The following is a 15,780-nucleotide window of genomic DNA, read 5'->3' on the forward strand; positions in this document are numbered from 1 at the left end:
CTTGTACTGCCAGCCTTTGGGTGATGCTGTATCATTGTGGTGTGCAGCTAAAATGATGGCCTGTCCATGATCTTCTGCCTGAAAAGCAATCTGCTCGGCAGTGTTAATTTACTAGCCCACAATGAAACAATGCAGCAGTACTGTAACCTTTGGATTGATGAGTCTTTCTTTGTTTTCTCTCTGCCTGTCCCAGCCTGATCAGCTGTCTAAGAACCAGGAGCCAGCATGCAGGGAAACTGAGTGTGCACATGCATCCTACTCCTGCTCACTAACACAGTGGGTTGGTACTTAGGCACTATACTGACAGCTCTTGATATCAGTTACACGTAGAGTGTGCATTGTGCACTACTGCTTAGTTTCAATGCTCTGTTCTTGCTTCTCCAAAATGACAACTCTTTGTCAAACCCTTAGCCCTAAATAAGTTTGAAAAACTGTGCCTTTCTGTGGCGTTGAAGCTAAGTTCCTCACGTCACAGTTTGTTGAATTTTGGTTTTAGTTTTGGGACTGTCAAGTATTCCAATCATATTGCCACAGATGTGGGGTGAAGATCTCAGTGAGGCCATGAGTGGTTCACAATGTTTAAAAATTGTGGCTTCCTACTATGTCGAAGACATAAAGAAAATAAGAAATAGGAACTGGGGTAGACCGTTTCGCCCTATTCTGCCATTTAACAAGATCATGACTGATCTTCTGCCTCAACTTCACCTTTCCACACCATCCCTCTATCTTGAATGTACTCGACAACTGAGCATCCACAGCTCTCCGGGATAGAGAATTCCAAAGATTGACAACCCTTTGAGTGAAGAAATTTCTCCTCATCTCAGTCCTAAATAGCCAACCCCTTATTCTGAGACTGACCCCGTGGCCTAGATTCCTCAGCCGGGGGAAACATTTTCCCAGCATCTACCCTGTCAGAATTTTATAAGTTTCAATTAGATCATCTCTCATTCTGCTACGCTTTAGGGAATATAGGCTAGTCTACTCATTCTCTCCTCAGGTCAGTCCTCTCATCCCAGGAACCAGTATGCACTCCCTCCAATATTACGAGTATGTCCTTCCTTGGATAAGGAGACCAAAACTGCACACAGTATTCCAGGTGTGGTCTCATCAATGCCCTGTATATGATTTGTGTGACCATAATAGTGCAGAGGGTTATGCAAGGGCTTTGTGACTTGAAAGGGAATATATAACTCTCCCTCAAGTGCCAAGTCTCACCCTTTATAACACAATTGCCTTTTCATAAAGCAAAGAAAGATTATTCGAATTCCTTCACTATAGTCCAATATTTATGTGACGGATAAACGGCCATAAGATTGATACAGATGAGTAAGGCATCAATGGCTCAATGCGGAACTTCCATTTAGAAAATATTCCATCATGCCTCCACCCCACTATTATTTTATGTTTCTTGAATGAATCTCGGCTTCGCCTTCAGTATTCAGAAGTCTGCATTCCAAGTGTTCATCGCAGGTTTACGCGATAAGCTCTTTATGACATCTCTTCTAAATTGTCCCTTCATCTGTTTTAGCTAATGTCCCTGTTCGACTATCTGGGCACACTATGAAGTATTACTCGGAACTAACTTCATACAGTGTAATATTGTGTATATTTCCATAATGTGCCACCTTAATTGTTTCCCTTCGACCCTGAAGAACTCTAGATTTTGTCTGAAACTATCATTTGTAGAGACCTGAGAAGGAGGGAAAAACAATAAGTGTTTTCAAGTGAGCGACTGATCAACAGGTTTAAATGCCTTTCTGATTCTTAAAAAAAGAGGAAAGTGCATCTCTGGACCTACACCCAGCATCGACCTAGGCACTGGAAACGGCAACTGCAAACTCAGCCCTGTCGACCTGCAAAGTCCTTCTTATCAACATCTGGGGGCTTGTGCCAAAATTAGGAGAGCTGTCTCACGGACCAGTCAAGCAACAGCCTGACATAGTCATACTCAGGGAATCAGACCTTAGATAGTGTGCCAAACACCACCATCAGCAGGACAGGCCCAGCAGAGGTGGGGGCACAGTGGTATACAGTTGGGGGTGGAGAGTGTTGCCCCGGTCCTCAACATCGACTCCAGACCCCATGAAGTCTCATGGCATCAGGTCAAACATGGGCAAGTAAACCTCCTGCTAATTACCACATACCGTCCCCTGACCCTCCACCCTAGCTGATGAATCGGTACCCCTCCATGTTGAACACCACTTGGAGGAAGCACTGAGGGTGACAAGGGTGTAGAATGTACTCTGGGTGGGGGACTTCAACGTCCATCACCAAGAGTGGCTCGGTAGTACCACTATCAACCGAGCTAGCTGAGTCCTAAAGGACATAGCTGCTGGACTGGCTCTGCATCAGGTGGTGAAGGGGCGAACAAGAGGGGAAAACATACTTCCCCTCATCCTCACCAACCTGCCTGCCACAGACACACCTATCCATGGCAGTATCAGAAGGAGTGACCCCACCTCACAGTTCTTGTGGAGACGAAGTCCTGTCTTCACATTGAGGATCCCTCCGTCGTGTTGTGTGGCACTACCACAGTGCTAGATGGGATAGATTTCGAACATACCTAGCAACTCAAGACTGGGAAGTCATGAGGTGTGATGGGCCATCAGCAGCAGCAGAATTGTGTACAACCACAATCTGTAACCTCATGGCCTGGCATATCCCCTACTCTATCATTATCAAACCAGATTCAATGAAGAGTGCAGAAGGGTGAAGGTACAACGCAGGACTACTTGCGTGCCAAACAGCATAAGCAGCAAGCGATAGATAGAGTTAAGTGATTCCACAACCAACATATCAAACCTAAGCACTGCCACATCCAATCGTGAACAGTGGTGGATAATTAAGCAACTCACTGGAGGAGGAGGCTCCACAAATATCCCCATCCTCAATGAAGGGGGAGTCCAGCACATCAGTGCAAAAGATAAGGCTGAAACATTTGCAACAATCTTCAGCCAGAAGTACCGAGTGGATGATCCATCTTGGCCTGCACTGGAGGTCCCCAATATCACAGATGCCAAATTTTAGCCAATTCAATTCACTACACATGATATCAAGAAATGGCTGAAGGCGCAGGATACTGTAAATACTGATAATCCGGCAATAATACTGAAGACTTGTGCTCCAGAACTTGCCACACCCCTAGTCAAGCTCTTCCAGTACAGCTACAGCATTGGCATTTACCTGGGAATGTGGAAAATTGCTCAGGTATGTCCTGTACACAAAAAGCAGGACAAATCCAACCTGGCCAATTACGCCTCATCAGTCTCCTCTTGATCATAAGGAAAATGATGGAAGGGGTCATCAACAGTGCTGTCAAGCGGCACTTGCTTTGCAATAACCTCAATAAAGCTCGGTTTGGGTTCCACCAGGTCACTCAGCTCCTGACCTCATTACAGCCTTGGTTCAAACATGGACAAAAGAGCTTAACTCCAGAGGTGAGGTGAGAGTGACTACCCTTGACATCAATACAGCATTTGACCGAGTGTGGCATCAAGGAGCACTGGCAAAACTGGAGTCAATGGGAATCAGGGGGAAAACTCTCCACTGGTCGGAGTCATATCTAACATCACTGCAAGAGTCCCTCAGGTTAGCGCCCTAGGCCCAACCATCTTCAGCTGCTCCATCAATGACCTTCCTTCCATCATAAGGTCAGAAGTGGTGATGTTCACCGACGATTGCACAATGTTCAGCACCACTTGTGAGTCCTAGGATACTGAAGCTCTCCACGTCCAAATACAGCAAGACCTGCACAATATCCAGGCTTGGGCTGACAAGTGGCAAGTAACATTCGCGCCACACAAGTGCCAGGCAATGACCATCCCAACAAGAGAGAATCTAACCATCTCCCCTTAACATTCAATGGCATTACCATCGCTGAATTCTCCACTATCAACATCCTGGGTGTTACCGTTGACCCGAAACGGAACTGGACTAGCCATATAAATACTGTGGCTACAAGAGCAGGTCAGAGGCTAGGAATCCTATAGTGAGTAGCTCACCTCCTGACTCCCCAAAGCCTGTCCATCATCTACAAGGCACAAGTCAGGAGCCTAGATGAGTGCAGCTCCAACAGCACCCAAGAATCTTGACACCGTCCAGAACAAAGTAGCTTGCTTGATTGGCACCCCATGCACAAACATTCACTCCCTCCACCACCGCCGCACAGTGGCAGCAGTGTGTACCATCTACAAGATGCAGTGCAGGAACTCACCAATCCTCCTTAGACAGCATCTTCCAAACCCATGACCACTACCACCTAGAAGGACAAAGGCAGCCGAAACATGGGAGCACCACACATGGAAATTCCCCTCCAAGCCACTCGCCATCCTGACTTGGTAATATATCGCTGTTCCTTCACTGTCGCTGGGTCAAAATCCTGGAACTCCCTCCCTAATAGCACTGTGGGTGTACCTACATGGACTGCAGCGGTTCAAGGAGGCAGCTCACCACCACCTTCTCAAGGGCAATTAGGGATGGGCAATAAATGCTGGCCTAGCCATTGACACCCACATCCCATGAACGAATATATTTTAAGGAGGAGGCAACACATTGCAGACAGTTTGGTTATTTAGTTGAATCGGTTAAATACTCTTAAGATAGCTTGGATCAGTTATACTCTAAATTGGCCAGAGCTTGCTGTTGAGTGACAGTGCACATGGTTGTACCAGAATGGTACAATATAAAAGTTTGCTTATTCACAGCTATTGGCCTGACATTTTACTAGTCTGCTGAAGAGATGAAGTGAAAGATAGGTGTCTCCTCACACAATGATGTAGAATTTGGCTTTATCTGATTGTGTAAATCAGGTTATAGTGAATGGGCAGCTTGTTTTATATCTCTCCCAATTTTTCTTGAAGCCAATATCCAAATGCTGCTGACCCACTATCACCTATTTTATACAGCTGCTCAAAGAACTACCAAATTGAATGGAAGAGGGAAAACCTGATGAACACCATCCTACTGCTGCTGTAGGTTCAGAGCTGGATCAGAGAATGTTCAGAATGGAGAACTTGCTACCACAAGGAGTAGTTGAGGTGACAGCATAGATACATTTTAATGGAAGCTAGATTAACATATGAGGAAGGTAGGAATAGTAGGATATATTGTCAGGATAGGAGGAGGCTTGTGTGGAGCATAGACACTAACATGGACTTGTTGGCCAGAATGGTCTGTTTCTGTACTTCAAATACTATATATTAGTACCAGTTAAAAGGACCTAGAAAATCATTAGCGTCTTAGTCAGGGAACAAAGAGAGCATTAGATTTAATTAGAACATCTTCAGCATTGGCCTTTCTTCCTGCCCAGGCCCATACTCTGAAGTCCCCAAAGGATCTATCCTTAGCCTTCTCCTATCCGCATGATACTCTGTGATCACATTATCCACAGATAGAAGGTCAGTTTCTACATGTATGCTCCACTGCTTTTGTGCCATCAGACTGAATGTTTGACATGCAGTTCAGGTGAGCTGCAATTTCCTCCAGTTAAACATTAGGAAAACCGAAGCCATTGTGTTTGGCCCTACCACAAGTCTCATACATCTGCCATCGATTTCATTCCTCCTCTCTGACCACTCTTTTACAGTGAACCAGACTATTCATAACCTTGGCATCCTATTTGATCCTGAACTGCGTTTCCAACCCTATGTCGTTGTTATCACAAATAAAGCTGACTTCCACCTCCATAATATCGCCTGCCTCAACCCATCTGCTTTGCCCAATCCTTTGGTTTTCTGGACTTCACTATTCCAGTGCCCTCCTGGTCATCCTACCCTCTACTTTCCAAAATTCTGCTGCCCATAATCTGCACCAAATCCCATTCACCCATCAGTAAAATTATTAAGGAACTAAATTGGCTCCCAGTCCCACAACATCCGAGATTTAAAATTCTCATCTTTGTATTTAAATCCTTTCATGGCCTTGCCTCTCTCCATCTCTAATTCCCCTGAATTTACCATTCCTCCAACCTTGGCCTCTTATGCTGTGCTGTTTCTCTCTGCCTTGCCATTGATAGCTATAATGGTCTCAGTAGAGACCAGTAACTTTTATTACTTTTTTGTTTGGAAATCAGAAAAGCCAGGTATTTACTAAAAGAATGAAGCCACAGGGTTCATGGTTTAAAACAAAATAAATTTACTCCACAAAAATCAAAGAACATGAATATCAATAACTACACTCTATCTTAGATAGTTATTTAACAATAAAGATGTTACAAATACACTGAACACAGATACCTATACTCTTAAACCAAACTTCTTAATTCAACTTTCCTCCTACACCCATTTGACTCACACCCCCATAACTGAAGTCAGATCCTTATAAGAAATTGGAAGGTTAACCACTTTGAGTCCTTTGTCAAAGATTCGAACCAGGGTTAAGATTTCTTGGGCCTTACACTTACTTCTGGCAATCTTGTCCTTTTAAATCTCTTCCAACCGTCCCATTAATGTAAACTCCCTGTCCAACACAGGTGTCACTAGCATCTTAAGCGTAGCCACCTTGGGCCAAAACTCTCTTGGCTCTAATGTTCTTTAACTCTGAAGTCTTGTATTTAAATCTCCCTCTCCCTTGTCTTTTTCAGAAGTTAAACTTACTATTAGAAGAGACCTTCAGTTAACAAGAGGTTTAAACTACTTTAGCCAGCATACAGAATTTCAACCAAACTCTGCTTGAAAGAGATATTTCCTTGCTGCAAGCAAAGCTCTAAACTAAAAACTAAAACCCTGCTCGAGACCAGGGCCACACCCAGAAACCTACTCACCCCTATAATTAACTTCTCATTGGCTTTTTGCTATACTATTATTTATTTTCCAGGCAACTTGGTCACATGATTACTGGAAGCAAGTTGCTTTTTACAAGAAATCTTAAAGGGATTATCACCCCAACATAATATGTAGGTTTTTGTGCCCCAAAAGCACATGGGCTATCACACTGTGCCTTCAACCACCTAGACCTCACCCAATAAAATTCTATCTCTCCTACCTCTGCTGCTTGATGAAAGACTCTCCTTAAAACCAAACTTATGGTCATCACCCCATCCCCTCCTACCAACCCAAATAACTCTCTGTCTGGGTCAGCATTCATTTTTATCTGATTACTCCTCTAAAGTGTGCCAAGATGTTTTTCCGCATTAAAAACAATTTAGAAAAGTAAGATGTTGTTGAGAAGAAGATTCTAATGCTATCCTTCAACATCACTGCTTTCAAAGTATTTGGTCTGGTTTTTTTTTTAGGTACCAAATGAGACTCTGACTTGTAATCATCCTGCGACCTCAACAAGGAACTCCGAGAAACCGTTGCTGATTCAGGCAATCCCTCCAGTTACTGACGTGAATGAAAATGCTGCAGCAGCAAAACTCTGCGAGCTGTCCAAGGATAGCAGTTCCAGGCGAAAACAGAGGCATGTTCTTCAGCCTGTTGAGGAGCCAGTTATCCTGTTCCCAGAAACCAATGAGTCTGCAGCAGAGACCGGATTAGATTTGGGTTTTGTGTCTGACTTCCAGGAATCCAGAATCCTGGAGCAATGCTCAGATTTTGCCAGCACCACCATAGATTATAACTTCAAAACACCCATTAAAGAGAAGCCCCGTGATCTGCCTGCCTCCTCCACCCCCAGCAAAGGCACCACTGGAAGCTCTCCAGTCACTGTAGCAAACAGCTGGAAGATTGCACTGACCCCTTTGAAAAAAGATGACAGCCTGTTTGAGTTCAGTCCTGTGAGGACGCCATGTGGTTCCTTTCTAACACCCTTGCGTAATAACCCAGGATACCTGAGTTTTAGTAGTACACCATTTAAGGACTTTGCTCTCTTCGAGTCACCACGTGAGCTCTTGAACTCCCCAGTTAAGGATCTTGTGCCTGACACAAGCTCCTCCCCTCTTTCAGAGGACAATTCCAGAAGGTGTTCCCGAGAACTGCAGGTAAATGCAAACTGTAATACCAAAGCAAACAGGTCTTTGACTGAAGGCTTGGTCTTGGACACCCTCAATGACAGCCTTAGTAAAATATTACTGGACATTAGCTTCACCGGCCTGGAGGATGAGGACTATGAACTCGGGAATATGAGCTGGTCAACACTAATCCCAGAACTGAGATAGATCAGGTTGTGGAGGGGGTAGTCTTGCTGCTTAAGTTATTTTTTTTCTTGGTGTTAGAACCATTTCAAGTTCAAGCTGGTGCAACAGTTGAGGCAGAATTAGAAAAATCTGGACTAAACCCTTGGACATAATTTCAGGTTGTTTTTGAAGTTATCAGTTCCTAGTGTCTGTATCTGTAGGTACTTAGTTCCTCACCCACCTGGACTTTGCTTACTGTAACTAGATTAATCACTATTCATTGTTATCTAAGTACAATCTTTTGCAGGTATCTGTGAGTCTGCCATACATTGTAATTATTTGCTGTGTGTGTCTGTGTGCGTGCGCGCTATGTTTGATGCTGCTTTGCCTTCCTGGACACAGGACGTTAGGCCACAATTAAAAGGCCTTGAGACCTCCCAGCACTGCATTTCTGACGATTTTCATCAGATTCCTTGATTCTGACTGTAGATTTTCTTAATTCTTGGTGTCTTCTCAGGGGATAACAGAAACTTTTGTATATTGTGCTTGTAAATATATTTTTAAAAATATAAAGAAAAAAATATGAAGAGTAATGGAAGCATTGTAATGCATAGGGAGGGAAGTGGGAAATGACTTTCTTGGTTTCAGTGAATGTCTGACCTTAACTGAAGTTTGTTGTCTAGTTAATAAGATTTGAAATAATGCAGGCAAGTCATAGTTGATCAGTATCAGTGTAAATTGTCTGTCTTTGATGTACCTCAGAGATTGACATTAATAGTTTCACTGTCTCCTGTAGCAGGCAGCATTCAATTCCAGCCCCCAGAGTTTTTACAACATTAACAGAAAATGCTATAAATTAATGATTTGGGTGTAGAACAGCCAAAGCTGGTGCGTTTTTCCAGGTTTTCTATATCAGATTTCTAATTTTTTGCAGTTTGTTTTCTCTTCATATTCTCCAATTTTCAGGAGGAAAGCAAAGTTGTGTGTCTGTATCAGCTTTCCATTTTTGACTAACAAATATCTACTCACTAGACCAAGCCCATCTCTTCCTGACCAGTAAAACCAAGTTGCTCTGTGCACTGCTACGTAGCATGCCAATGACCTTGTTACAATATTTGAAAGCACTGGCTCAAATGTGCAACTTTTGGGTTTAGCGTTTTAAATGTATGATGTATTTCAGATTAAACGTGGTATTGGTACTGAATGTAAACAGTACCTTCCTATGAAATATTTCAACAACGCCAGTAGCAGAATACTGTGATGTAGCACTATACAATAGCAACTAGAAATAGTCTTTGAGATGTGGACTGGTATCTACATTATACTGAGGATTTGAGCTCACTGAGAGCCTTGGCCTGCAACCTCATGCTTCCAAACCACCTGTCCTTGGCCAATAGGAAAATTTTCTATCTTAGATAAGGCACTTCACTGTTCGAAAACCAGCATCTCTCTCACCCACCATCTCTCAGCCTGTGCCGGGGATCCAGCCCTGCTACAAGAGGAACAGTAGATGGTTTATATCACATAAACTAGTTTCGTGGTTTGGCACCCTGAAACTGGAATGCAGCTGTTTAGGACATACCAAAGGCACTACCCTCATCAGCTACTTTCTGTTTGGTTAGCAAAACCTATCAATCTCAGATTTAAAATCAATAATTGATCCAGCATCGATTGCCATTTGAAGAACAGATTTCCAAATTTCTACTACTGTTTCTTTTTCCTAATTTCACTTCTGAAAAGTCTGTCTCTAATTTTTAGACTATGCCCCCTGTCCTAGAACCTGCCACCCACTCCCTCCAACCAGCAAAAATAGTTTATCTCTGTCAATCTTACCTGCTCCCTCATTATCTTGAAATCACCCTTAATCTTCTGAAGGGAATATAACCCTAACTTGTGCAATCTCTCCTTGTAATTTAACCTTTGGAGTTCAGTATCAATCTGGTAAATTTATGTTGCACGCCCTCCAAGTCTATTGTATCATTCCTAATGTGTGATGGTCAGAACTTCTCACAATGCTCTGAACTGTGGTGCAATTAGAGCTTTATATAGCTGAGGCATCCTATATTCTAGTACATTTTTTTATCCCTCTCATTTCCTTTTCAAGTCTTCTCTGCAGTTTTTGCATTCAGCTTGATTATTGTTTTATGAACCTGATGCTTATTATAAGCCTCCTCTCTCAGTTACATTTTCATCACAATTTCTTTAGTCACTGTTTTGGATGCCCTTCCTTTCTCCCTCAGGGGAATGTGTCTTGCCTGTACCATCTCCTTGAATGCATTCCATTGCTCATTTACTGTTTTACCTCCCAATATTTGATTCCAGTCACCTGAGCCAGCTCACTGAAACTAGTCCCCTTTGAGTTGAGTATCCACTTAATGCAAAAGCAAAATACTGTAAATGCTGTAAATTGGAAATGAGAACAGAAAATGCTGGAAATACTCAGCAGGTCTGGCAGCATCTGTGGAGAGAGGAAGAGATCTAATGGGCAGGATTTTACCAATATTGTTGAGGTTCTGACATCGGCCTGAAATGCATATCAGTAACATGCACAAGCAGCTCCCTCCTGATTTGATGGACGGCAGCTCCATTAGGTAGCTGCTGCCAGCCCAATCAGAGAGATGATGGTTCAGAGGCACCACCAGGAACAGTGGCCACTGTGGAGGCCCTGCAGTATTGAAGAGGTACGCCCCAAAAAAATCAAAAATAAATGTTCAAGTTTAGGGAAGCCCCTCCAAGGAAGTCATGGGGGCTGCCTTCCCTGCCCACACCCCCCCCCCCTTTAAGATTTTAAACCAATCCCCACCAGGCTGCTGCTGGGAAGCCACCTACAATTAGCTTGCAGATTCCCAACACGGTGGGAAGCTGATGGCCTGGCGAATTGGCCCTTACATATTCAAGTTGGTTTCCTGCCTCCTTGTGGCAGAAAACGATTCATCAGAGCTCCCTGCGATTTTACCAGCTCCCCTTTTTTTTTCTGCTTCATGCAGGCCAGCAAAACTCTTCCTAACATTTCAGGTCAAGAATCTTTCTTCAGCTTCTCCTGTACACATTTTAGGAATTATTCCCCTTCCTTGGCCGTTACACTGATCTTTTTTCCTAATCTATATTAGGAAATTGAAGTTCCCAACCATCACTATTCTTATCTTCTCTGAAATTTGCTGCAGATTTGCTCCTCGATCTCTTTCCCACTATTTGGTGTTCTACAATAGACACCCAGCTCCTCGTCTCCTTAACTCTAACCAAATAAATTCTGTTATTAAACCCTCTAGCACATATCCCTTTCTAGGGCTTTAACAGTATCTATTATTAATATTGTTTCCACCCTCCCATATTTTTCCCTTTCCCTATCCCTCATGAATACAATGTAGCTAGAATGTGAAGTTCCCCTTCATGTTCTAAATTGAGGGCGGCCTCCATTGTCTCACATCACATCCCTATCTGAACACTTCTGTACGCAGCTCACCAACCTTATTTCTCACGCTGTGTATTTATGGACGTCACTATAATCCTGCCTTAGTCTGCTTTGCATTTGTCTCCTATTTGATTCCTCCTTTTTTGGATTACACTTTATTCTAATGCTGTTTGTCTCTCCCAGTCCTCTATGCACCTTGTTTTTTCTTTGATGCTTCAACCTGGTTCCCCTCTTCCTGTCCTCTTAAACCCTCCCCCACAACACAAGTTAACTTTCCTGCGAGGGCATTGATCCTGGCCCTGATCAGATGTAACTTGTCCAATTTGTGCAAGTTCCTCCTGTCCCAGAACTGGTCCCAGTGCCCAAGGAATCTGAAGACCCCCCACCCTCACACCATTTCACAGCAACCCTATCTTGCTTTTCCTATACTCACTACTGCATAGCATTGGTCTTGCTTCTTTCTCTCTTAAAAACTCTTATCTGTAAATCTGCAATACCGTTCTGGTTATTTTCTAATCTGATTCTTTAAAGCAAGGTCTGTGGAGTGATATTTATCCTTATTTGATTGGAATATCTCAAATAGGGCTATTGGAGCAAATCTTTTTTTCAAAAGCCTTTCCACCCATCCCCTTCCATTCCTTGGTTTAAATATCAGGCCAGGTATCCTGCTCTTAGGTGTCTCTTGTTGCTGCTCAATTATATGCTGCTTAATGGTGGACAAGAGGTTTTCACTTAGGTTCCTTCTTCCTGAGGAAACATTAGGCTGTGCATCAAGAGGCAGCTTGAAATCCCAGGGAATAATGGTTCTCCCTGCACAGTCGGTAGTGGGAGTGTTCACTGAAGATTGAACTAGCTGAGCCTCCGTGTATTTTCCAGTGTTCAACCCTGTGAAAACGTTTTTCTCAGAAATGGGCACATGCAGAAGTTTCTGTGCAGCAGAGACAAGGAATCTGCTGTGCAATCAAGCAATGGACTGCACTGTATTTTTAAAATGCTTAACCAGACAACTGGTTAAAGGGAACCTTTAGCTTATTGCCAAAGTGATTCCGTTAAAATGATACTAGTAGAAATAATTCATTGACAGGACAGTTTATAAGCTTTGCATTTTTTTCTTCTCATTCCACATGTCGTGCTGTTTGGAGCCTCCATCAATGCAGCGATTTGGCATTTTTTTTTTGGTCTTTGTGGTGTGATCAAGATAGTGAAATCAGGATCAAAACCACTTTCAATTGTGTTTATTGGTTGCATTGACTGATTGACAAGACTATTGGCTGCCTCCTTGCTTCCCACTGCTGCCATACATCATAAACCACATGAATTGATCCTCTGTGCTTATCCAATAGAAATTGTGTATTTGAAGGGCATTGTTGACTGTGTGTTTTTTAAGAGTTGTGAAGAGCTCCTGCTTTACATCCCAACAAGTGACCTATCAGTGTACTACTGAAACTCCTTTCTGAGTCCATGCAGACCTGACCTTGCAAAAGCTATATGTTTGGCAGTTAAACATCCCCACAGCTGAGTCAATAGATCATGCAACAGCAACAATAGTTGTAAATTATGAACAATAGTTTTTTTTCAAGCTTGCAGTATATGTAAATATTTCATATTAGCCTACATGTAAATGCTCCAGATTCTTTTAATGCACCTTAATAAAAAGTACATAATCTGTGCCTCAGACATGTAATATAAGCAGCTCATTGTTTTACTGTGTGTACTGACCCAGAAGTGGTACACTGCCTGCTCTAATTGGTAAAACGGCTGCTGTACGTGATGGAATGTCAATAAAAAAAAAACTTTACCTGAATTGTAGCAATGAGTTGGTATGTTCTGTAGCTATACTATACTGTGCATTTTTCATATCATGCATGTATTTGTTATTTTCATTCTCCATTATATGGTTGCTATCTGTAGTGAGGATTTCGCCTCTGTCACCCAGAATAATATAGTCTTATAAACTAACAGACCCACAAAACATTTGTGGTGAAATTAGTAACTTTATTGCAACAGTACTACTTTAAATACAAGATTTCTGGGGTTTTTTTCACCAAAGACTTTACCTCCCATCAATCCCATTCCTCATGGAAATAATTTCACCAGCTAAGGTTAGCATATGACTATAAAATTTCAAATAAACATTTGTCAGTGGGATTTTGACATAGCCTGACATTGGACATGTAGAAGTTTATTCACTTGAATAGTGAGAGCCAGTAGTACAATTGTAGATTTTGTCTTTCCCAATGTGGTTTACGTCTGGAGGAACTGTGGTGAAGGATGGGTGATTGTAGGTCTATCATTGTTGTGAGAATAATTTAAAGTGGTGTAACACTGAAATACAGCTTTGAAGCATTTTGGGTACTGTGCACTAAAGGCAAGATTGCTTTGATCCCAGTTTGGTCTAGAGATAATACATCCCCAGATTCCAATTATATCCCTGTGTGCATAACAGAATACTATTACATATCTCATGTTACACCCTTAACTTCTGTTTTGTTGCCATCGCCGCCACCAACCATTGGCAGCCACAAGTGCCTGACGCACTGCAGCCCTCTCTGCGTGTTTCACATGGCTCTGCGTATGCCAGGCTTCATCCCCGCGCCCCCCTCCCAACCCCCATCAACGTATTGACCAATCAAAACATTCCAGACAGACAAAAGCTGAATATTATTATTTTAGATAGAAAAAACTGTACAAAGTTTGAAATAAATACAAACTGCTAATATATAGCAGGTCTGTCTATTTATGAGCAGAGAAAGGGCAGATTAAGCTTTTGAACCTTCTATTGGAACTGGAAAGTTAATGGAGCTGACCTATATAAAGGGGGAGGGAGAAAGTAATTGGTACAATTCAAGTGTTAGGAATTTACTACAATAACAAAGCTGTGAATGGGTTAAATGGCCAGCAAATGGGTTTTTCAATGCTGGAATTAAGTGAAAATAACTCATTTATATAGTATGTTTAATGTAAAATATACCCCAAAGTCCAAGATAGATGTATGGAAATTAGATGCTGATTCCATAGATTCAAGTTTATAGTGGCCAATTCTTGCCAGTTCTAATGTCAAGAAATCAGTCCTTTTAAAAAAAAAATGGATTTGGCCTCTGTAGCCTAGCCTCTCTCTATCTCTGTAAACTCTAGCCTGACGATCCATGTGGCGCATAAATGCCAACATGGACCAGTTGGGCTGAATGGCCTGTTTTCTTTCTAAAGACTCATTACAACCCTTTAACACAAACCTCTTGTGCATCCCACATGTACTTAGCCACATCATTAGAGGTTGTATCTTCAGCTAAGGTCTGGAATTCTCTCCCTAAACCCCCCCTGCCTCTACATCTTTCTTCCTTTAAAGTCCTTAAAACTTATCTCTTTGATCAAGATTTTAGTCATCCATCCTAATACAGTATTTCCTTCTTTGGCTCGGTGTAAATTTTTGTCTGATTACACCCTGTGAGGCGCCTTAGGACATTTTATAACATTAATGGTGCTATATAAATGAAGCTGGTCCCTGGATAATGCAGGTATACCAGATAATGTAGTTCAAAGAGCACGTAATGCATTTATGGAGGTGGTCTTTAACATTGACTAATGAGATAAAGTAAAACCATGAAATGAAACAATCGAAATTTGGCAAACACCAAAGGGCAATATTTTTGTCAGATGGTCATCCAAGCAAGGTTTGAGGCATCCCAAATTGGGCTTCCCTCCTAAATTACATAAGTACGAATATATATGAGAGATACCCAAATGATGAAGAAAATAAGATTACTTACCTTGTAAGTTCTTTGTCATAATTTGCATGATAGAAGCTTCCACACAACATAATCTCTGCTAACCATAACCTTAGGTCCTCCTGGGCTTTTTATTGTTGTTTATGGTTGAGGAGTTTTGAAGGCAGTCCTTTGCAGAACAGTAAAAAAAATATTTGTTCTTGGGATGTGAGGCCAACATTTGTTGCCCATCCCTAATACCCTGAGAAGGTGGTGTTGAGCTGCCTTATTAAAAACCGCTGCACCCACAGTGCTGTGAAGGAGGGTGTTCCAGGATTTTGACTCAGCAACAGTGAAAGAATAGCAATATAGTTCCAAGTCAGGATGGTGTGTGGCTTGGCAGGTACTTGCAGGTGGTGTTGCAGGGGTAGGTCCTCATGCATCTGCTATCCTTGCACTTCTATGTGGTAGAGGTCATGGGTTTGGAAGGTGCTAATAAAGGAGGCAAGCCCCCAGGCTGTTCGCTTCTGGTTGGAAGCAACCAGATGTGACCTGCTCCAGGGACAGTGGTAGGTGGGGAGCTTGACTGGAGCAGTACACTCTTGTCGCAT

At 42.4% G+C, this 15,780-nt stretch overlaps 1 protein-coding gene across 2 annotated transcripts in view; it reads left to right on the forward strand.

Annotated features, from left to right (window-relative positions):
- The window catches only part of foxm1 (forkhead box M1), a 29,608-nt gene extending 20,839 nt beyond the window's left edge, over positions 1-8,769 (forward strand). For both annotated transcript variants that reach the window (XM_078567581.1, XM_078567582.1), the window contains one exon: positions 7,232-8,769. In XM_078567581.1, the coding sequence (XP_078423707.1) occupies positions 7,232-8,095 (864 nt within the window). In that variant the 3' untranslated portion in view covers positions 8,096-8,769. The remainder of the gene's footprint in view (positions 1-7,231) is intronic.
- Positions 8,770-15,780: the final 7,011 nt, after the last annotated feature.

The sequence above is a fragment of the Cetorhinus maximus genome, chromosome 22, assembly GCF_964194155.1.
Source record: "Cetorhinus maximus chromosome 22, sCetMax3.hap1.1, whole genome shotgun sequence".
Classification (NCBI taxonomy): domain Eukaryota; kingdom Metazoa; phylum Chordata; class Chondrichthyes; order Lamniformes; family Cetorhinidae; genus Cetorhinus; species Cetorhinus maximus.